The sequence below is a fragment of the Abrus precatorius genome, unplaced genomic scaffold (genome assembly GCF_003935025.1).
Source record: "Abrus precatorius isolate BTA unplaced genomic scaffold, Abrus_2018 Scaffold7, whole genome shotgun sequence".
Classification (NCBI taxonomy): domain Eukaryota; kingdom Viridiplantae; phylum Streptophyta; class Magnoliopsida; order Fabales; family Fabaceae; genus Abrus; species Abrus precatorius.
The window spans coordinates 1,367,755-1,391,284 of record NW_020874417.1 but is presented as its reverse complement, the minus strand read 5'-3'; the positions used below and the strand labels follow the sequence as shown (position 1 = coordinate 1,391,284).

The 23,530-nt window shown below is 30.5% G+C and overlaps 4 protein-coding genes and 1 non-coding gene across 6 annotated transcripts; 3 read left to right on the top strand and 2 right to left on the bottom strand.

Moving 5' to 3' along the window:
* Positions 1–2,279: 2,279 nt before the first annotated feature.
* On the bottom strand, positions 2,280–2,360 carry TRNAL-AAG. The gene has a single exon. It is a non-coding gene; the product is annotated as a tRNA-Leu (tRNA).
* A 1,837-nt stretch (positions 2,361–4,197) lies between these two features.
* On the top strand, positions 4,198–7,777 carry LOC113873493 (classical arabinogalactan protein 26). Its single transcript, XM_027511634.1, has 2 exons — positions 4,198–4,778; positions 7,695–7,777. Exon 1 carries the CDS (start codon positions 4,270–4,272, stop codon positions 4,684–4,686), a length of 417 nt encoding a protein of 138 aa, XP_027367435.1. The 5' UTR covers positions 4,198–4,269; the 3' UTR covers positions 4,687–4,778; positions 7,695–7,777.
* Positions 5,671–7,404, bottom strand: LOC113873849 (protein NETWORKED 3A-like). The gene is made up of 2 exons (XM_027512200.1): positions 7,314–7,404; positions 5,671–6,548 (listed from the first exon to the last, which is right to left on the bottom strand). Exons 1-2 carry the CDS (start codon positions 7,399–7,401, stop codon positions 5,671–5,673), a joined length of 966 nt encoding a protein of 321 aa, XP_027368001.1. The 5' UTR covers positions 7,402–7,404.
* A 3,472-nt stretch (positions 7,778–11,249) lies between the features above and the next one.
* Positions 11,250–15,641, top strand: LOC113872061 (tubby-like F-box protein 3). 2 transcript variants are annotated; one of them, XR_003505830.1, is made up of 7 exons: positions 11,250–12,049; positions 12,865–12,952; positions 13,120–13,249; positions 13,333–13,512; positions 13,720–14,207; positions 14,367–14,423; positions 15,569–15,641. XR_003505830.1 is itself a non-coding variant. In XM_027509283.1 (6 exons), exons 1-5 carry the CDS (start codon positions 11,717–11,719, stop codon positions 14,189–14,191), a joined length of 1,203 nt encoding a protein of 400 aa, XP_027365084.1. In that variant the 5' UTR covers positions 11,251–11,716; the 3' UTR covers positions 14,192–14,207; positions 14,367–14,623. The 2 variants fall into 2 exon arrangements, 1 of the variants encoding a protein (XP_027365084.1); XM_027509283.1 differs by lacking the exon at positions 15,569–15,641 and having other exon boundaries at positions 11,251–12,049; positions 14,367–14,623.
* Positions 15,642–18,305: 2,664 nt separating this feature from the next.
* Positions 18,306–19,547, top strand: LOC113873848 (F-box protein At4g22390-like). The gene has a single exon (XM_027512199.1). It carries the CDS (start codon positions 18,306–18,308, stop codon positions 19,545–19,547), a length of 1,242 nt encoding a protein of 413 aa, XP_027368000.1.
* Positions 19,548–23,530: the final 3,983 nt, after the last annotated feature.

Genomic DNA, 23,530 nt, shown 5'->3' with positions numbered 1-23,530 from the left:
TTCCCTTCTTGTATACTTATAAGACATGATATCATCTTTGAATAATTTTTATGCTTCAAAGTTTGGACAATTCAATAATTATCAAGTAATTAATATTTAAGAAGAGAAGTATCAAAGTGATTCTCATATGGATGATACAACTCCTTTTTTATAGTCTTTAAGGGGTGGAATTTACATTTAAGTAGGTGAAACTCAACTTTTATACATACAAAATTATGCTTCTTGTATTCCAATATGAACCTAGCAATAACAATAGTACGATATTTCTTAGTCTACAGGGTAGTTTTTGTGTTTAATAGTTTGAAGATGGCACATAAATGAAAATTGTAACGTAATCACATGGTCGAGTAAAATTAGATTGTTAATCCTTTTTTAATTGAGTTTGATAAGAGTAAAATGTTACTTGAACAACTAAAATAAATTAAATAAATAAATAAGAAAAACAATAAATTAGACCAATTTTTTTAATCTGAATTGTCGAATTAAATTATATTAAATTAAATTTTACATAATAAAAATAAAATTATTAAAATATAAATAAGAATTAAAATAAGAAGGAAATTAATAATAGAAAAAATAGAATTGAGATGAAAACTAAAATAATGATAATTATCGATTAGCTTAGTCACAAAATATACAACATGCCTCTTACAGCCAGTGGTGTTACCTTTGTTGGAGTGCAACAATTTTTGTTGAAGTCTCGAGGATCTCTTGTCTCAAACTAAGCAATTGCATGTTTTAGATCTACACACGATTCAAGTTTTGAGTGCAACAGCGAGAGAGAAACTGAATCACAAAATTATGACTCTAACAGAGTGCAAACCAATACAATTAGTGTTGTTTCGTGATTTTTATATGTTCTATGAATTGCTAATATGAGTTTATAAATTGTAACTTTACCCTTTCTATGTGATTGCATCTTTATATACGCAGAGTGGGATTGAAAAATTATTTTTAAACAAAAATTTGTGTCATAAGTTAAATAATGGAATTCTTTGAGATAAGCTGAAAATAGTTAATTTTAACAAGTTATATCAAAAACTTATTGAAATAAGTTAAAAATAACTTTTGAAAGCCATAAGCTATTTTTTATAAATTGTTCATAATTTCTTTTTAATAGGTCCATAGTTAATTAAGTTTTTATTTAATACATCTGTTTTATACAAGAGTTTATACTATTATTTTAATCATAAAATTTAATAAAATAAATTTAAAAAAAGTTTTTTTTGACAAATTATACAAAAAGAACAATAGGATTCAAACTTAAAAAGGAAATAAAAGTTATTTTACGAAATGATAAAATATTTAATTCTACAAGTATGAAACAAATGTTAACATGTTATTTAAAGTTATTAATACTGTAAAGTTGATTTTAATGTTAACATGCTCTAATTTTTTTATAATAAAAATTTTCAGTACTAAACTTACATTATTGAGTTTAAATTTAGTAAAATAATTTGATCAAATTATTTGTAAAAAAAATAAAATTTTAATAATTTAAAGGTGTTTTAAAAAACAGTTAGAGAAACAAAAGATCAAGTCTAAACAAGATTTGATTTGAGTAAATTAAAGTATGTTTGATTTTTGTTTTCAAAATAGTTTTCTATTTTTAAAAATAAATTTTAATATAAATTCATTTTTAAAACAGAAAACAAATTTGTTTTAAAAATAGAAAACTGTTTTAAAAACAGAAAACAAATTTGTTTTAAAAATAAAAAACTATTTTGAAAACAGAAATTAAACATACCCTTAGTAATTTAGTTTTTAGAACGAATATTCACTTGAAATTTCATTTCTGAACTATGCACAACGGTTTAACTATGCCGTACTCTTTGAAATTTATAAATTGAATAATATACATAACTAAATGTAGAGAAAAATCTATACACAGAAAAATTTTAAGAAATGAATATGTTGGGCTTCATTTGTTAAAAAAGACAAGACACTTAACATATTTCTCAAGAAAATTAAAAATTTTATTTTTCATAATTAAATTTTCTTTTTTGATCAACCCATAATAAATCTTTCTTTTGTTTTTTTTTTATTAATACCATAATATTTTTTATTTTACTAATTTACTCAATTGGACTATCACTTAAAAAGATATTTGCTATGGGTTCTGTGCATTTTTTCTAGGGCCTAGGCTGGGCCTCAAACTTTTTGTTGAGCCAGCACTCTTTTTTGTTGTGCTGAGAAAGCAATCCTGTTTTGAATTGTTTGTTTTCCTGTTTCCCAATTGTTCCACTTCATTCCATATTTGGAGGCTAAAAACATAATAATGTTGAGAGTGGGATTTGAACCCACGCCCTTTCGGACAAGAACCTTAATCTGGCGCCTTAGACCAACTCGGCCATCTCAACATGTTGGTATACTAGATATTATGTAAACAAAATAAAAGACAACATGAATGGAATTCGGTAAAATGAGGTGAAGGAAAATGTTTTTTTTGACAATTTAGGGATAATTTTTAATATATCTAATAAAAATAAATAAATTAAATACAACGTTAATTTAAGTAATTTAAATAATAGAACTGATTTAGCATATTAGAAGAATGCTGCATCTCCACAATTTTCTGTCCATACTTCTGAGTCCCTACCATTCACAAAATGATGTCTCATTGTGATTGGTATTAAACAAATAACGTGATGCCTATAGTACTACCCGACAATCCAAACCAAATATTTGTTTCATATGTGCTGTCCGTGAATGACAATGTTCACAAGAAAGAAATAATGCAAATTAAAGAAGAGTAACTTCACATTCCCCACACTATTTTACTATTTGTACTTCAACCCTTCTTTTCTCACCACTCCTTATTACTTTATCATTGTACCCTTTTGAATAAAGTTACTTTTGCTACAACGTTCTTCTTGAGGACACCATATTCCGTTTCTTTTGGATGGGTGAAATAAAATGAAATGCTAAGAAAATAGCATGAATCATCCCTCTATAAAAGTAATTTACATCATTGCTTACAACTATACATATATTTTTTTATCAGCATACACAAATACATAATTGAGTGATAGTATAATTTTTACATTAACACTACATTAAAATAAACTCAATTGGTTATTTCTTATTTTACAAAAGAGAGAAACAGAAACCAATATATTCCTATTTCGGATTTAGAGAAAGAGATATGACTGTAGTTTACATTCATACAAACCTTAATCCCTTTTTGTACGTGAGATATTTAAAAAATTTCTTCTGCACTAACGAGACCAAATATTTACAGCAGCTTATTGTCAAAAATTTTCATTTTGAATCGTTGTAAAAAAATTTCATTAAAGCTTTTTCATTATATGGAGTTTCCATCCAAAGTTAAAAGGAACTATTTACTTAATATTCAAGGTGCAGAATTGAATTCTACATTTCTAATGATTCGTTGTGTGTAAATAAAGCACTCTTTTATCAAAATTTCTTTCGAGTGAAATGGATTGACTTGTGTGATTTGAAGATTTAGAGGGAAGCTACAATTAGACAAATATACTTTACTTCATGCCTAAGAATTTCCCTGGTCCTTAATTTCTTTCCCCTGAATGCTCTCACTGTTTATTAATTTTTTGTCAAGACGTAGGACTTATCACGTGGACTCAATGAAGTGTCTCTGGTGGAGCTCATAGGTGGCCCCTAATGTGTCTCTAGAAACAAAATGTTGGAGATAAAGGAAAAAAAATTGAGATGAAAAATCTTTGTGAGAATTAAATCTCGTATATTCATGTGCATGTTCATAGTTCCTAAGTAACTGAGTATTAGCGAGTATTAGATATAAATTGTACATGTCTAATATTCTTTTAAGTACGATTTAAAGTTCAAGTTTGATATACGAAAAAAGAACTTCAATCCGGAGTACTAATCTTGTTATGTTAAAGAAGTTGGTTCCAACTAGATTACCTCCTTATAAAAGTATTTTGAAAAAGAAACTGAGATGTTAACTAATGACAATGCCTCAACGTTTTTCTTCTTATCTTTGGGTGTTTATTTTTATGTGAGGGACACCTAGTGTTCATGTGCTCCACAAGGTAATTTACTTATCAACTTTGTCTTGTAGCATGCAATGTGCAGCTGTGAGATGAAAAAGGTTCCAATAATCAACTGCCACTAAAAAATGGGAGCCCACCACTACTTCTTTGTAGACCCTTTTTTAAGTTATTTGTTTCAATTATGAGCCTCCTAAATTTCTCAACAACACTTTATTTTTCTCTCCGAGGCACATTCATTAAGAGAGTTCATCATAAAGCAATTGATATCTTGCCATCATTTATGGCTTCCTTTTGGTCATTCTCCGGAATGTTGATGGCCTTAATAGCATGCCATAGTTCATTGGCCTTGGCTTCTCACCAAAACATGCATGTTTCCACCATCTCAGCAGCACCAACAACATTACCAGGTGCCCCTCTTTACTTCTCTCCTACCATATCACCAGATATTGAGCCCTTGTTTCCCACACCAGGAGGTGCTGCTTACACTCCATCAGAATCCTCATTACCCACAATCCCTGCTAGCCCCAGCCCTCCCAACCCAGATGCCAAGGGTAATCCAGGGTCTGTTTTGGCTTTTCCACCTTCAGAGTCTATGCCAGCTTTGGCTCCCTCTTCTCATGCTGTATCTCTACCACTTTGTTCAGTATTATATCTAGCCTTTCTGCTCATTTGCATGATGCAGCTTCATGCCATGTGAGTTGTAGATGTTGTTGTTTTTCTACATATTTTCTGAAAGCATGTTTTCTCAGCATTGACTGTTCAGTATATCGAGCAATCAAGGCATTCTAGGTAAAATTTTAAGTGCTGGTTTTATAATGCTTCAAAAATTAAGACTAGTGAACATTATAAGTGTCCATCTGGTATCCCGAGTCATTTGAGTGTAGAAATAACATTTGAGGATAAATTTTTTTCATCGTTACTTCAGTTCAGAAGTAACTCAGGAAATGTAATAGAATACCTGTGGTGTTTTAAGCTTTACTTTCTATTTTTTCAGGATCTGTTACGTTTATTATTCTTTTTATTTTCGAGCACATATTATAGTAGTTGTTTTTTTTTTAAATTTAATTTACACGATTACAGTTTATGAGAATTTAATTTTTAACAGAAATAAATATCGAATGATTCATGTAGCCAATTTCTCTTAATGAAATAAATCTTAGTTGATGTTATTTACCGCCCTTTACAAATAGGAGTATATAGTAGAATTCTAGAAATGAAGGGACATTCTCCTATTAATATATGATCATTTGGCTCAGCAATTGATTGACCTAAAGAGTACAGATTCCTTCCCCTAGGAGTCAGGACCACAAATCAGTTTTGTGTTGCAGAAAAAGAACCTTTTAGTGACTGCACTGTGCGCACTTCACATTCACATTATTATATAATGGAAAATATTTTGGCATGAAAAAGAGAGATGGAGGCGGGCACATTTGGTGGGTTACAATATATATATAACGAATAAAATATTGAGACAACCGGAATAGCAAATCTCGGTATCCTACACAAGTGAAAAACATTAATTGGTTGTATAAGAAACTACACTTAGATTCTCAGACAAGGAACATATTGTATTATAAGGTTTGGGAGGTCACTTGGTTAAAATCCCTGCAAAACATATTATATATAGACATCTTAATAAGATTGTTTTACAGAACTAAGCTATTTACTTTGCGAACCGCATCTAGAGAGCTACAATACTAGGCTGATTATTCCTTGTAATAATCCCATTAAACAACTTCCCCGACAATGCTCCCACGAATTTGTTGAACTCAAATGGATTCTTCCATTTTTTGGTAGATTCCTTAGTAATGAAGCTTCTCATCTTTACATTCTCCTGCTTCAGCACATCTATTGCTAAACTAAGGTGTCTTATCACCTCTATTTTCTCTTGGTCTTTCTGCTTGAGATGGTCCTTCAGTACCCTATTCTCTTCTCTCACTCTTTCTACCTCTTCCCTTAACTTCATCACTTCACCACAAATTGTATCCTTCTGATTCAGTTCATCCTTCTGAACTCTATTTTCTTTTCTGAGTCGTTCTTTTTCTTCCCTCAACATCATTACTTCACTACAAATGTTATAATTCTGCTTGCTTTGATCCTTATGAGCCTTATTCTCTTCACTAAGTCTCTTAATTTCTTTCCTCAACCCCATCAAATCATCATTAACAGGCTCAAACTGAGCTTCCTCCTCTTCTCTACACTTCTCAATTTTGGTACCCTCTTCCTCTTCTTGCTCAGGATCATCAACTTCTGATTCCGCAGACTCCTCTACATCACAATTCTCAGAATAGCTGTCATAACTGTTATCTGCAAAACTCATCATCAACTTCTCTGATTGATGATACTTGGGAGAAGCAAAAGGGGATCCGCCTGTTTTAAGCTGGCGAATTCCAGCTATTTGATCATACCGCTCGGCTAATGAACGGTGTGTCCTATAGAAATCTTCAACCATGCTCACAAGCTCTGGTCTCTTCTTGTAATACATCTCTGCACGTTGTGCAAAGGAATCTGCATCTTCTTCAATTAACTTTAACATTGCCCTTGTCTTCTCACTAAGCTCTGCCATAAACAAACACATATCATTTCTATTGTTACCTCTCAACAATAAAATAACGTTCCATAATTACACTACATTAACAACCAAAATACCGGTTATTTGAACAATTGAGTGTTTGAAAACATGTTAGTAAAAAAAAACTAGAACTAATAAAATAACATTGAAGTAAAAGTAGATGCATCCTTATTTTGAATAGAGAGCCAAAGCCTTTAAAAGGTAGAAAGAGAAATTTTTTTTTGAAAGGTAACACTCATGAAGTAATAACAAAGGCTAATAACCTTTTTCACTTTTCTTTACTAGTTCTACTTACGTTCCTCTTTTCTTTCTTTAAGCCTTTGGTACCTTCTTTTGAGAGGGGGATGGTTTTCAAGTACTAATTTTTTGTTTAGGTAGAAGAAAGACGCGCGTGGGTCCGAAACCTAACAGGCTACAAAGAAAGAATCATGGGTCTACATACTTGGAACAAATCGAGAAAGTAATATCAAAAGGCCAGAGAATGATTGGTGGCCCTGACTCATTCAGATATTATACAAAGTTAACACTTTACAAACCATTAATGTTCATGCAATCAAAACATCATTGAATGCATGTTAGCAGTGAAAATTACTCAGTTACCAAATTCATTTTCCATTTTCCATTTCCCAAATTCTAACGAGTAAGAAATAATATATGAAAAAGAAATTCTATATGCCAAAACTCAAGGGTAAACAAATACTACATGAAAAGGAAATTCTAATACCCAATAGTAAGAGGAAGAAAATGGATACCAGTGAGTGTGGATTGAAGCCAAGGGGATCGTCTAGTGTTGCTGTGGCTGTCAAGCCACCACCAGTGTGACGGTTGATTCTTCATCATTTCAGCCAATCTCTCCCTCACTGTTTTCTTGGATATCATCAACACCAAGAGCCTATATACAAATTAACAAAGAGTAAAATAACAAAAAACAACCTAGAATTCCTCAAACAAAATTTGCAAAATCAACATAAGATAACAAATAATTAGCACGTCTTAGTCACAAAACTTTTTTCTTAAAAAATTTGTAGCGATATGACATAAGAAAAGAAAGAAAAGCACCAAACATATCAAGCTTGCGTTTGTGACAAATACACCGACTGAGACACTAACACCGCCTCTTCGTTAACAACAAGGTACCACACACAAACAAACATAAACTTCCTCGAAGAATGCCACTTCCGGGGGGAACATTCAAAATTCAAAACCTCAAACAAGCAGAAACATACACAAACAAAAAACAAGTCAAGATAATTCATTAGACGAAATAAATAAATAAACAACTTTAAATCATACTAGAAAAAAAAAAGAAGGGAAAAACAGAAAAACCCCCGAATCCCAGTTCATAAACGTGAACAAAAAGAAGAAAAGACTGAAACTTTGCAATGCCCACCAGAGTGTGTGAAGTGCTTGGCACGGCCACTGCAGAGGAAACAGAGTCCAATGAAGAAGAGTAAGAGAGTAGAGTAGGACCGTATATATGATGTTGTTTTTGGTTTGAATTTTTTGTCTTCTTTCAAGGCTTCGACCTCTGCTGCTGCGACACGTGTACTTTCTTATTTGGCATTTCAATATGAATCCTCTGCCTCCATCCTAATGCCAGTACAACTAATGCTTAGTTACCATATACACACACACAGTCAGATTCAAATTCAAAACATTAAAAGTGGGGAAAAGGGTGTTGTTGCGGATTATCAGCAAAATACTGTTTAGATAATATCTTAATTGATTAAACAGTATCACAGAAGATTATGATTTGGCAAATTGTTAGCTACTGTTAATAAATTAAAAATATTTTTTATTAAAATATAATAAAGACTTAATTAAGTCTTTGTTCTCTACAAATTACAGTTTAAATTTAATTCCTATAATTTTTTCAAAAAAATATACTCTTTCCAGCAGTATCTCAATGAATTATATTGATTAGAAAGACTTAAAATAGTCAGTAAACAAATAAGAATTATATCTTAAAAAAATTTTGTAATTTTATTTTGAAATCAAACACTTAATTAAATTTATAATAAATATAAAATTTTAATGTAATTCAAGATAATTTTAATAAACAAATTATTTACCCATTGTAATAAATATGAAAAAACATGAACATGTTGATGTTGCTCTGTCAGTGTGGGCTTTCCGCTTTTGGATGTGAAACGCGGGAGCGTGTGCTTATGCCTGTCAATACATTTTAATGTAACGGTCGGAATTCCAAACAACAACGTATTAGTCAATTATTGGGGTGATGACAAAATTAATTTGCATTATTCTGAAGGCTTGTTGACTAAAAACTTGTAATTTTTATAATTATTATTAAAATAATATAAAATATATTTATCAGAATGTAATTATTTTTGGAAAGTTTTGATTTCTTTGCCTTTTTGAAAATTTTAAAATGATATATTCATATTAACATTATGAATTATATATCTTTCAATGGATCTTACTTTCTTATACTTAGTATTAAATTAAATATTATTAATCTTAATTCTTATAACATAAATATATTACTGTAAATTAATTTTGTTTTTTTATTATATTGTTTAGATGAGATGAAATAAAAAAAATTTTAAAAATCTTCCACTTGTTCGAATGAATAAAATAGAAAATAAAAAAAATAAATTGCATTAAAATAATCATAAAAATTTAAATAAATTCAATTTTCTATTATACTAATTTCTAGGATTGATAGATAATATTTTGTATATTATAATATCATAATTTTATTGATATTATTTTTAAAAAATATACACCATAAAATAAGTTTTGATTTTATTTTATACTTTATTATTGTATAATTTAACTCTACGTAATGTTAAAATTGATATATTTTGTATGTAAATCGAGTTAATTCTGAAAAAAGATCCTATCAAAATTTTAGACTTTACAAGAATAAAAATAAAAATGTCACAGTCTCACTTAAGTAATTTCTATAATCTTAGCACTGATATCACTACGTTTCCTTTTATGTTTACTGATGAGCGTACCTTTGATTAGAGAACATAGATGAATTAATTGAGGTGTGCGTCAATCAACGTAAGCTACATCTATCCGTATATTTTCAATTTAGTTAAGGTGTGAGTAATATATTTTGATTTTTAAATTTTAAATAATATTTTTATTAGTCTTTGACTTTATAAATTGATATTTAATTTTTTTTACACATTACATAGTATAATAAGAATAAAATTTAAAAATTAAAATAAAGACTATTTTACGAATTTGAAACTAACAAATTTTTAAAAAATTTAAAGACTAAATTCTTCAATTTATATAAAAGGTTTGCTATATATGGTACGGGAAGTGATGTTTTAGCTAAGATTTTTTCTCTTGCAATTAAACGATAATGTAACTATAATTATAATTTTTGTTAACCTCAATTTTTAGGACTAAAAATAAGTAATTAATAATAGTAAAGTTTTATTAAAAAGAGAAGTATTTATTTTATTTTTATGATTCTAATACAATTATTGTAAACTTTTTTCATAAAAAAAATTATTTAAAAATGCTTAAACTTAATTTTTAGGGCTGAGATTAAAAATACCCTATAATTATAGAGCTATATTTACTTATTTATAAGTAAGAATAAAGACCATATAATTGCATATGCTTATGAGGAGTTTTTTTAGCTCTCACTTGAAGATGGATAAAGAACGTACCTTTGATGATTTCGTAGGGATGTTTTTTCGCTTGCGGAAGGAATACAACAACGAAAGGTCAAAGCCACATTGGCCTTAAAAAAAGAACAAGAAGAATTTGGTTTCTACAATTTGACAAATCGTCTGAAACTTTTTTTGAAGGATGTGCAAAACTATATGGGTGAGGATGAATCGTCATTAATTGAGAGGATTTGAAGAACAAAGAATAAGGCATATGAAAACCTTGCTTTGTAGTTGGTGGTGGTCAACATTTAGGTCGATTTTAAGCTCATTCAAAGGGGGATATGCCTATTGAGGAAAACTACCCAAAGAATCTCTTCATCATTGGCTTTACTTTGTTAAATTGGTGGATATAGTGCTATTTCACAACATGGGAAAAGTGTGATAAATCCTAAATAGAGAAATGGTGAAAGTAATGAAATTGCAAAATAAATCCATTATATTTTGTAAGGCAAGTTCATTTCACTTATCATGTCACTAGATTTCAATCTGAGTTATTTAAAATGAAATGAAATGAGACTTTTAACCTTTCTAGTTTTGCGTCATTTTTGTTTGAACTGATTATTTTAACACTCTAAATGTGAGCTCATAGAATATGTAATGCATGTTTGAACTGGCTATTAGTAGAATATATTTGATTTTATTTCATCTTGTATTTCGTTTATTCTCTTCAATTTGGGAGCTGCGAGATAAAACCAATAATTTTATTTTATTTCATTTTACTTATTATATGCAATACCAAATACATATTTGTTGGGTCTAGGGTGTTTACAAATGCACAAGTTAGAGACAATTATTAATTTATCATCACCTAACATAGTAAGGGATTTAGTTGAATTAAGCATTCAACAGACATATATCATTATTGAAAAGATAAGGAAAAGGAAATGAAAGTGTACATATATTTTTTATTTTTATATCCGTATACAACAAATTTACTTGGATTCTTCAAAACTGAAGATCCTATTTTGTTTGACGCTACAAAATTAAGGATAGAAAAAAAGTTGACAACATAAGCTGAAGAATCAAAGTTGGGTTGAAGGTTGGCACCAAACCCAATCCATATGTTGGTATTGGATAAGGCCATTTTGGTCCCAACCAGCCCGGACCCTCCCCTCACACATTCCTCACTCTCACTTTTTCTCTTCTTACTTTACTTGTTTCCTTCCATTTTCACACTCTGATCACAACGCAAGGGTTCCTCTTCCACCTGAATTCTCAACATGCTTCCCAGGGGAGAGGATTCACGCTCTTTTGGTTCAACGTCCTGGTTTGTCTAGGTTTATGATTCACTCATGTTGCTCTTGTGAAATACAAGCTAAAATGTGTATATGTCTCTCTGGGTACCCCTAGTGTTTCCATTCTTTGACAAAAGGATAACTTTTTTGTGAAAATTTTGGACCTTTCCCATGTTTTTGGGGTTTCGTTAACCGGCTTAGGGGGTTAGAAGAGTAGAGGGAAGTGGCAATGGCCTTCAACAAGGTTTAAGGAAGAGGTTGAGGATGTCGTTTAGGAGCATCATCCTTGAAAGGAAGGGATTTGAGGTTAAATTTGGATATGGCATGAGATCCAGATCACAGTCACATAGTGATGCTATTGGGCAGGGTAGTTTGGTGGTGATTGATGGGTTGAAACAGAGTTGTTGGGCTAACATGCCCCCTGAGCTTTTGAGGGATGTTCTCATGAGGATAGAGGCCTCTGAAGATTCCTGGCCTGCCCGGAAACATGTCGTTGCCTGTGCCGGCGTTTGCCGTAGTTGGAGAGAAATCATGAAGGAAATTGTCAAATCTCCTCAAGAATCCGGCAAGTTGACATTCCCTATCTCCTTGAAGCAGGTCTCACTTGTCACCACACTTTTTCATTCTTTAGATAGTTTAATACTATGCTTAGATTCATGCTAGCTTCCTTTTGATGTATTGTGTTTTAAATTTGTAACTTTTGGTTTGTGTTTATTTTGTTTGTGGCTGTAAATTAGTCAATTCAAGTCCTGTAGTCAGCTGCACACTTGCTAGTGTTTGGTTTCATAACGGTTGGAGTTAAGGTCAGAGAAGTTTGTTGTTGACATGAAATCATTTTAAGCTTAAGTCGTTTGGTTTTCTTGACACTAAGCTGCTTATACTATTCAATGGTATGTGTGACATGGATGACTTACTTTATTTGGGAAGATTGAATAGTTACATTGTCTTACAGAAAAGTTTTTAACTGTTTAATGCTGCTCTTACGGTAGAAGAAGCTGCAATCAATAAAATTTGTATTTATTGGGAAGGAATGGTTGAGTTATGGGCTTGCTCTTTGCTCAATTTGATACTTAAAGTGGCAGTAATATGAAGTGAATATTGCCTTTTGTCACAATTTTTTTTTCTATTAAGATGCAAAAGTTTCATCTTATGTGCATAGTGTTGAATATACTTGCATTACATCTTCCTCAATCTTTGTTCAACTAGGAAAATGAACTCTAATATAACATTTTAATTTACATATGCAAATAATTCTAGTTTCTTTCTTATTGCACAAAGGAAGCAAAAACAGTCTCCATTGAAACATGAAGGATTGGCTGCATATTGTACTATTAGTAACATTGAAGAATTAATATTATTCAGTATTCTAGTTATTGCCAACCCTTCATATGTTTCTTATTGTCTTCATGCAGCCTGGTCCAAGGGACTCTCTTCTTCAGTGCTATATTAAACGAAATCGCTGTAATCAAACATATTATCTGTATCTTGGTTTGAACCAAGGTGAGCACTATGAGAGATTTAAATTTAATATGTGTGATATGGTACTTTTTCCTTTTAGCTTGTACTAAACTAATATAATGATATCTAGTGTAGAGCTGCCTTTTTTTTTTCTTTTCCTCCGTACGATTTTATGCTTTTCTGATGTTGATTTGTATAATTTTTTGCAGCCTCAACTGACGATGGAAAGTTCCTTCTTACTGCACGCAAGTGTCGACGTGCAACTCACACTGACTATATCATTTCTCTAAACTACAATGATGTATCAAAAGGGAGTAGCACCTATATTGGGAAGTTGAGGTATTTTAGCTGATATTTGACATGACTTTTTAATCACTATCTTGTAGGCCTAAAATGACTCTTTTCTTCTTTGTCAATAATAGATCAAACTTTCTGGGCACCAAATTCACTGTGTATGATGCACACCCTCCAATTTATGGAGCAAAAGTTGCAAAGTCTCGTTCCACTAGGCTTGTCAGCCTCAAGCAAGTGTCTCCAAGAGTTCCTGCTGGAAACTATCCCATTGCTCATGTCTCATATGATCTGAATGTTTTGGGCTCTAGGTATTAATGTTGTCACCAAAAAAGTTTCTGTTTTTGGTAAACAAAGTTATTTGGGTTGGCGATCATTAAATGAAAATATTTGGGGACTTGTTCTCTGTTATTGTTGTTCTTGGCTTTCATTTCAAGAGGTTGCATTATTGATCTGTTATTATTTTGAATTTCTGTGTAGAATAATAACTAAAAAGTTAGTTATCAAAATGTTAACAGGGGCCCTAGAATAATGCAATGTGTTATGGATGCCATCCCTGCATCAGCTGTTGAACCTGGAGGTGTGGCCCCAACACAGACTCAATTTCTTCATAGCAGAATTGATAGTTCACCATCCATCCCTTTCTTCAGATCAAAATCAACCCGCATGGAGAATCTCCAAGCAGTACCTTTGACTTGCCAAAATGAGGGAACGCTGGTATTACGAAACAAGTCCCCAAGGTGGCATGGACAACATCAATGCTGGTGTCTGAACTTCAATGGACGAGTGACAGTTGCTTCAGTTAAAAATTTCCAGCTGGTTGCTTCTCCTAAAAATGGGGTTTCTGAGCAGGCTCAGGAAAATGTTATCCTACAGTTTGGAAAAGTTGGAAAGGATGTATTCACCATGGATTACCAGTATCCAATCTCTGCTTTTGAAGCATTTGCAATATGCCTTAGCAGCTTTGACACCAAGATTGCTTGTGAATGATTGCTGGCATAGACGGGTTGGTATTCTTAATACTAACAGAATAATACTGACAACTCTACCAAATCAACATTATTTAGTAAGAGTCAATATTGTCAATGAACATAATAAATTAGATTCACATTTAGGGTCTTTTGTGTAACGTAAGGCTTACGACGTTGCTGGTTTTACTTGACAGGTGTTAACCAGTGAGTGATACTACTGGTTGGAATTGCACATTCATGCAGTATTGCGGGTCAGATACCGGCTATAGATTTTCTGCTTTTCTATTTAGTCCAATTAAGTTTCAGAATCTTCCCTCTTCTCATTGTATATATGGTTGTTTGTGTGCGTTATATTTAACCAACGTGGATTTTTATGTTTGTTTTTTGTGTGCCAGTTTGTAGACAAACCTTGTTTTTTTCGTTGGTTTGTGAGTTTTGCCGCTGTTTTTGGTTGATGTCATTGGTTTTTGCAACATACCTGCTTTTGCTCCAACAAAGGCATTCATGGAAATTCCTAAAAAAATTTCGGTGCTAATTTCGCTCTCAAGTCAAGGGAAAGGATTATTGATAAAAATCATACGTAACAATTATACTGTAACCGGAAAGAGCATCTCCATCGCTCTCTTGTTAAGCAATTTTACACTGTATATATCATAATATATTTACTTTGTTTTCACTTAAATATCATCTATAAAATAAAATAATGCTTTTTTAACACTGACGTCCTAAATAGTTTTATTAGTTTTCAAGAAAAATAGTAGAGCTCATGGTATTTCAATGTGTGGCTTGATCATTAAAATAAAAGTTATTTTAGGCTTCAGTTGAAAGTTTGGATGGAGAGAATATAAAAAGGTTCCTAAGGGGCAAGGAAAAAGTAGTAGAAGGGAGGATAACAAGAAGGTCTTGAATTTTTTTAAAAATAAAACATGATTTTATGAGAATTTCAAAGATTTATAATTTTTTTATATAATGATTACCATTAAATAAACAATTTTTTTTCTTTTTTCTTTCCAAATTTAACTTTCAAGTTACAATGCTCTCCAAATAAAAAATATAATACTTTTGTTATCAACAACAGAAAAGATAAAATACTGAAAAATAGTCTACCTTTCACTCTTTGTTAGGTTTTTAATTTTTGGATGATAATTAGATATTAAAGAATGAAAATGCAATGATTCTATAATAAGATTGTTAATTTTTTTTTAAAAAGCATGTGATTTAGATAAAAATAGTGAAAATGAAAAAAAAAAAGGAAAAAAGAAAAAAATGAAGGGTAGATAGCCAATTGTCATATATAATCTGCACATTAGACACAGTGATGGAGGTGATTGGGTCGTTGGAAAAAACAAAACAGAGGTGATTAGGTGAGTCTCCATGGCGTGTCATGCACCTGCAGAATGTAACACAAATGTGATGCACTACTATGATGCGCCACAAATTCCGCTGACATGTGGTATGCTTTTTATTTTTTAATCAAATAAATACTTAAATTGGTCCTTAAACGTTTTCGTCACGTATATTTTAGTCTTTAATTATTTTTATAAAATAATTTAGTCCTTTTATTTTAAAAAAATATTATATTTAATTTGTTTCTCATCAACAATTCTTCGATAAATTGTTTTTAATTCTACACCGTTTTCATTTTGGTCAAAAAGCCGCAACTTTTGTCATTAAGCTATAATAATAGCTCACTCTATAAGCAATTGTTGCTTTGAGGAAATTAGACCCCACCATCTACCAAATATCAATAGAAAAACAAACACAAAAGGTAGAAGCATGGCAAAACATCTTCATAGTTGACAATCAAGATAGAAGAACCATACACAAGACAAAAGAACAAAGATTATACAAGTGAGGGGTGCTAATACATTTGAAAACTAAAATTTATTGCATAATACAAAAATTATGAAAAAAATATATGTTAGAGAGTATGTTGTTAATATTTGTCGATAATTATAATATATTTTTCTTTTTTATGTAAAAATTAATAATTTTTAAAATATATAAATTAGGAAAATTTCAGCAACTAAGCTATGCCATGAGTGACATAGGGTGGATATACCTATTATTCTACCCACAAACAAAAGAGAAAAAAAATTGTCAAATACAAAGGATCAAGTGACACAGGTGAAAGTTCAATGTATGTTGGGTTTAATAATTATTTACTTGTACCGTTCGATAAGGACTTTTTTTTTTTTTTTTTGTTGATCTTAAGAAACACTTTTGTAACCCTTAGAATAATTATTTTAAGAAGAGTGGGAGAAGGACTTAATTATAATAATAAATAAAATTAAATAAATTCACTAAAAAATTAGCGACTAAAATTATGTATTTGCTATATTTAAAAGATTAGAAGTGTAACTAAATCTAATTGTTAAAGAAACATCAAAACTCTCCTTATCACGTTCCTATTGCAAATTTTTTATTTATATGGCATCATCACTGAATAGGTTATAAAACTAAGGAAACTATTCATTATTGTTTGTTATTTATATTTGATTAAAATATTTTTTTACGAAATTTATTATTTTGGTGGACGAATTTCACTAAAAACAAGTCTAAACTGAAAATTATATTTTATGTAAAATTATTTACAGTATAAGAATTAGTGATTTCATCTCTCTCTCTCTCTTAACTTTGATGATTATTAAATGTTAATCCCGCGAAATATGGTAGCATAAGTTAATTTTTTTTATTTCAAATTGTCTAATTTTAGATGGTAGAAATATATTAAAGCGATTACATTTTTAGGATAAAAATAAATTTTCATAATTCCATGGCTATTAAATTTGTTTCCATGCTTAATTATGTATATATAATCAATTAATATGATTATTTATCATTCCATAATCATTTTTAGGAGAAAAAGAATTTTCCTTTGCAGGATATAACCTAATTTTGTGCCATGTTTATATCTTGAATTTTATGTCAATTAAAATATGTTTCTATAATTAAATAAAGTAACAACATTTCAAAATCTTGTTAAATATGTAGATTTTGAGATTATTAATCTTTTATGTAGATTAAATTGTACCCCCTTCATGTTATGATTAACGTAGTTGTGTAATCCATATCTTGTATGGCACAGTTATAATAATAATAATAATAATAATAATAATAATAATAATAATATACTCTAAATTAAAAAATTTATTTTACTTTATACTTTTTTAATTTAATATATTTTTATATGTCAATTAAACTATTATTAAAATTGTATCTTACTAAAGTATAGGTTAAATTAAATTTTAGGAATTAGTTTGTTTCTATACACCAAATTTTTTGAATTAGTTTATATATAAATAAAATTATTAATATTAATTTATTTCACCAAAATATTATTGAATTAAATAAGTAGACACATGTTATGAATTTTATGTAATAATTTTTTATCAACATTTAATGTATTAAATTAAGAGTTTTGCATTGACAGTAAATTTTATTTATATTATCATATGAATGAGAATTATTATTTTTTATAATAATTAATTTAAATATTATATTTATAGTATATTTTAACCGATAGACAATATTAAAAAAATCATTTAATAGTATATCCAAATTAAATTTTAAATTAACTGTACTCAAATAAGTATACTCTCTAAATATACACTGGAATAAAGTATTTTGTTGATTCTAAACCTCTATATAAAAATCTCACTTTCTTGATTCTAAATTTTTAAAATCAGTTTATATTTCAAATATATCACAGAGTATTAGATATCTATATAAAAATAATAATCTCAAGATTTAAAGTAAAATTTATCAATAAAATATTGAAATTACGCGTGCTCTAAAGTAAAGAATATGTATATATGTATACATACGAAAGAGTTCTCCATACAAGGTAAGTTATATTTAAAGAGGATAAGATAAAAACTAGAATACAAAAAAAGGAAAGAAATTTTGGGGGGATGTACAAGGGCAGAGAGAGATACGTTGAGGATGATTATGACAAGAGTGAAGAGATTTTGTCATCTTAACTCGAATATGTTATATAAGAATGCATAATTAATAGATGAATGTATATATACACAAAAGCAATCGTTTTTCTCCAACAATACCCAAAAAATATATATATATATATACATATATTTCATTCGATAGTGTTTGTTGTTCAACATCCTCCAATAATGTCAAATTATCTTCCCGAAGCCTTGGTTATGGAAATCCTCCTTCTGCTACCCACAACAACACTTGTTAGATTCACCACAGTGTGCAAAGTTTGGAATGCAATGATAAAGAGCCACACCTTCATCTCCTTACACTTTCAACGCCCTCTCTCACACCCCTCCTCTCCTAACCTTCTCATCCAAAACAATAATGCCCAATATTCCCTCTACTCCTATGAAGTTGATGGCTTTCATAAAATAGGAAAATTCGAACACACATTTTTGGTTCGTCTCCCAAACCTTTTCTTTGTGGGCACCATCAATGGTCTTGTTTGCCTCTCTGACCATTGCTTCAATTACAAGAATGATATCATTCTATGGAACCCTTTGATCAAGAGACATGTCCAACTCCCGGTGCCACATTTCACTTTCGAAACATTGTGTGGCGTTTACATTTCAACTCTTGGGTTTGGGTTTGATTCCAAGAAGAATGATTTCAAGGTGGTGCGGATTTGTTATGTTAGTTTCAAGGCTCCACCTAAGGTTGAGTTATATTCACTCAACGAGGGTTCTTGGAAGGTCATCGATGCTTCATATGTAGAACTAAATGCGGTATATTCGGGGTCACAATGTGTTTTACATGGGAATGTGCATTGGCTTGCCTACAAGGACATGCCAAGTGATCTTTTTCAACAAAATTATATTCTAATGTTTGATGTGGTGGAGGAGAAGTTCAACACCATTGATTATCCAAAGGGGTTAGGAACTACATCCAACTTGGACATTTTTGTAATCGAATATTGCCTTTCGCTATTAGAATATGTATTTGATGGAACAACAATTGCTTGTAACATATGGATGAAAGGAGAGACATGGTCTAAGACTTTCCACATTAATTTTGAGGAAACAATTAATGAGTTGTCCACAATGGATGGTCAAATTTTCAGGTTTGGAGTTGAAAAGATATGGGGACTCGGAACAAGTGGTGAGGTGTTGGTGCTCCCAATCTCATATCATAGACCAGATGATGGAATAGTATCCTCATACATATATTCCTTTGATCTTAAGACCAAAAAGATAATAAAGGTTCTCCGAGAAAGAATTAAACCAACATGGTTCCATGCTAGTAACTTCACACCGAGCTTGGCTTTATTTGACACAAAAAGCAATGAAGTCTCATGCACTTTGCGCAAGGGCAAAACTAAAAACTTTATTACAAATGCTTGGCATCATGCACTTTTATATTTATTTGGCCGCAAGTAATTATGTTGATTGATTACTTATTAATGGATTATGGTTTGTCTTGTTCTACACAATATTGATGCAATATGATAATTGAGATTATAGATCATGATGTTTCATGAAGACCAAAATTCTTGATGAGTTGTTTGATAGACTGTCAATCAAATTTTGAATTGTATGAATTTTCGCAAATTCAATTTTTTTTTATATTTTTATAATAAAATTATTTGAATAAATAAATATAATTAAATAATATTTATAAATTATATATTTATGAATATTTAATTTATCTGAAATATAATATGTACAATTAATATATTAATTTCATATCATTTAACATTTATATTATTAAATTTATATTTTATAGAGTTATTAAGCATAAAACATTGATGAGAGTTGTTCCTAGAGATTCAATACCTAATCTCGCTTCTGTTAATTATATTTTTGTCCTTTGCGTTTTAGAGCCACCGCACGCCACTGCGAACACTTGAAAATAGTGAAACAATGTATGTCAATGCTAGTTATTTCATTGCTTCTTTTTTACCACAATATCATCAAATGGAAAAACCACCCCAATTCAAATGCCACATGAATCACAACAAAGGAGTTTCATCTCATCCTTTAAGATTAGTAACATTTTTTAACTGTTTACAGAGATATTTAGCCTGAAGAGAATGAAGTAAATTGAATTATTTTATTTTATGATTTTATGATTTAACTTTTTAACTATGATTTTTTTTTATTTAGGATTATCTTAGTAAATTGAATTATTTTATTTTATGATTTTATGATTTAACTTTTTAACTATGATTTTTTTTATTTAGGATTATCTTAGATTTTCTTTTGTTATTTTTAATTATTTTGGGTTAGCTTAGATCTTATTAGATTTTTTAGGTTTTATATGACCCACAAATAAGTTTTCTTTATAAACAATTGACAGACTTTGAATATTTGAGTCAAGAAATACTTATTGATCTTAAAGAAGTACTTTAAGTTTATTCAAGGAAGCACCCTATAAAAAAAATATCTATAAATTTACAATTATACATCAAATATTCTTGTATGTGAAAATATACATATATATAGGACTCTTTCTCATTATTGGTCAACCAAAGTGAGAAGCACATTGAAATATATTGAGGACAGAAAACAGTTTTTAGCCCAAAACACAAATGTGACTTTCTAAGGGGGAGAATAGTTTCACACATAGCCCAAACTTGATACAATTAGCTGAAGTTAAAAAGTAAGCAAAAAGTTGATAACTTAACTTCCTGAATTAAAAGTGTTTTACAAAAGTAGATACCGAATAAGTTGATAAATATAAAATAATATATTTGTATTCCAATATAGCCAAGTATAAGTGCTAAACTTATCAAAATAGTCTTAAAATAAGAGTTCATTTTTGTTTTTTTCAATATTATATGTAAACTCCCTCAGTCCCTTTATTTCTTTGTAGCCTTAATACTCCATTGTATTTTTATTTTTCTTTCAGAAAAAGAAGATTAAACCAATAGACAATAATAAACATACTATCATTTAACGTATAAAGGTCGATATTTTCGTTTCCCTGACAATAATAACAATCTCATGCTCAATTGGACAATTGTTGAAAATTGATGAAGCCTTTTTATTTTTTGTTCAATATTGATGAAGCTTTTGAAGCCATTTGGATTAACTGGGCATGTGTACTCTATTTCTCTGGGCCAGCTCTTTCAGCCTTTCAAAGGATTTATCTAGGCCTAGAGACAAAAATGCAAACTCAATGGACCTACATAGGCCCAGTAGTTGGTGGATTATCATTCTCCCATCTTCGTTTATGCTTTTGGATAGGCAAAAAAGCATAATAGATAATTATGTATGAAAATTATTGCCTATGAAATTAATCAATACATCAATTTTAATACGTGTTAAATTATATCATTACGTCCAATCTATTATTTCTTTTTGGTGCAAAATATTTATTAAGTTTATTTTGGAAGATGGTTTTCTTTTGCGCTGATTAAGCAACCAATGACATGCAATAGCAATTTGAGCAATGGATTTTCCCAGCACTGGCTATCAACTTGACTACAATGACATGCTCGTCGTTATCACACACTTCATTGGACAAAAAGAAAGGAAAAATAAAAGTAAGGATAAAGAAAAGGATGTGTAAGGACGTAGGAAAATATAAATGTTCATTAAATGTTAATAGACCCGACAGTGACTTACTTTCATGAGAGTTGAGAGAAGGAAAATGAAAGGTGTTGATGTGCTACGCAAGAAAATAAATTGATCCCAAATAGCCAAAGATTTATAGCTATGCTCCTGGTTTCCCATTAATATCGAGCAGTTGGACTTGCACCCTAACCACAAGAAAGATTAAAAAAAATGGAACTAAAATTACAAATCACTATAGGAATCCCAAATGTTACTTGGTTTTGGTAGTCAAAGCAAACAATTATTAAAAAGAATGACACCTTAAGGTATTGAAGCAAAGTTGGCAAATAGTAATTTTAATTAACGAACAAAAATGGTAAATTGATTGTGGAATGGGCCTTAAAATAGGATATGAATCTAGTGAATGGGTCATAAAAAAGTCAATGTCACAAAGAAGTGGTCCCCAAGAGACAAATGCGATGGAGTTTAGACCCTGGATGAGTGGTCCTCTTTTGAAGTGGTCCATCAAGTGTCTAAAAGGAGCTTAGTCCATGAATCATAGCCATCCAATCCACCTCAGGCTCCAATCTTATGGACCACATTGGCCTTCAATGAACAGAAAAGCTTCACAGGACCATGATAAATGTTGCATAAATCCACAGGTGAAATTGATAACTCGAAGCTACAACTTTAATTTATTACATCCTTCCCTTTCATATTTTTGTTTTCTTTTATCTCTTTTTTTTTTAAATCAGTGTGTTGGGGTGGGTGGTGGTGGGGGAGAGGAAAGATTTGAGAGTTATAGTTGTAGTTATGTATGGCCCCAACACACTTACAATTATAACAAGTGATGTTACCTATTAACTACTTTTTGTACCACACAATGTGATTGAACTTGGAAGCTTCATACCGTTCCTCCATATATATCTTCTTCTCTCAGTTCTCCAAAATAATATGCATATAATTGCCAGCAATATATTTCATGGCATTTAGAAAGAGATTGAAGAATAGATTTCAGCCTTCAACGTATTATAGCAAGTGACCCCAGTAAACCGCATAATAATATATCATCCAAATTCCTCTCCCACGTGTTCCTGTTAATTTGTGTATCATACATATCTCTCTTTTGTTTTTTTTTCAAACAAAAATATATGAAATCAAAGCTAAATATGAATTTTGAAAATCAACACATCTAACGATAGGCCATGTTAAGTTAGATTGTGTAATGGGTGAGGAAGGAGTGTATCTGTGCAAGCTATGTTTGATGATATGCAAATAGTGAAAAAAAAAATGGAAAGGGTTGACCCTCCAATAAGCGTGCCGAATTTGAATTTGTCATGTAGTGGAAAAACTACGATAAAGCTTTTTAGCCTTTTAGAAAAGACTGCACATAACATGGGTTGGGTTGTGGCGTGGTGATACTTTTGGAGATGAAATAACACAACGCTGTGATCTTCCTAACTAAAAAGAGAGTAGTCAATGCTTCCCCATCCCAAGTTTCATGTGTTTCTAAACTGTCTGAAAGTGACAAAAATTAAAGTAATAATAGCTTTCCTTGTCCAAAATCTGAAATAATCCTAATTTTGAATGTACGTAAAACAAAGTGGGTTCTTGCCTAAATATCTTACGTTTAAGAAGTCATTTCCTAATTTAATTGAACGTTGGACATTAGTTCTGTTGATTATTTGAGAATTTCAACATGGTTCAAGTTGAGAGATCTTGCTCCCTATTCTCCTCAACAACCAATAAGTTCTTGTCCTATGTACCTTTGCATTGCATGACCAAATTATTAGCTTATTAGATTATTCTTTAATTTCTTCTTCATGAAGTGAGGTAGTTTAATTAAGTTATTGGTGAGTGCATGA

Bases quoted from the DNA above. Each gene is read 5' to 3' on its own strand.
- LOC113873493 (XM_027511634.1), top strand. From the start codon at position 4,270: ATGGCTTCCTTTTGGTCATTCTCCGGAATGTTGATGGCCTTAATAGCA.
- LOC113873849 (XM_027512200.1), bottom strand. From the start codon at position 7,401: ATGATGAAGAATCAACCGTCACACTGGTGGTGGCTTGACAGCCACAGC. The intron at 6,549-7,313 runs GTATCCATTTTC...TGTTTATGGCAG, and splicing joins GCTTCAATCCACACTCACTG to AGCTTAGTGAGAAGACAAGG.
- LOC113873848 (XM_027512199.1), top strand. From the start codon at position 18,306: ATGTCAAATTATCTTCCCGAAGCCTTGGTTATGGAAATCCTCCTTCTG.
- LOC113872061 (XM_027509283.1), top strand. From the start codon at position 11,717: ATGTCGTTTAGGAGCATCATCCTTGAAAGGAAGGGATTTGAGGTTAAA. The intron at 12,050-12,864 runs GTCTCACTTGTC...GTCTTCATGCAG, and splicing joins TCCCTATCTCCTTGAAGCAG to CCTGGTCCAAGGGACTCTCT. The intron at 12,953-13,119 runs GTGAGCACTATG...AATTTTTTGCAG, and splicing joins GTATCTTGGTTTGAACCAAG to CCTCAACTGACGATGGAAAG.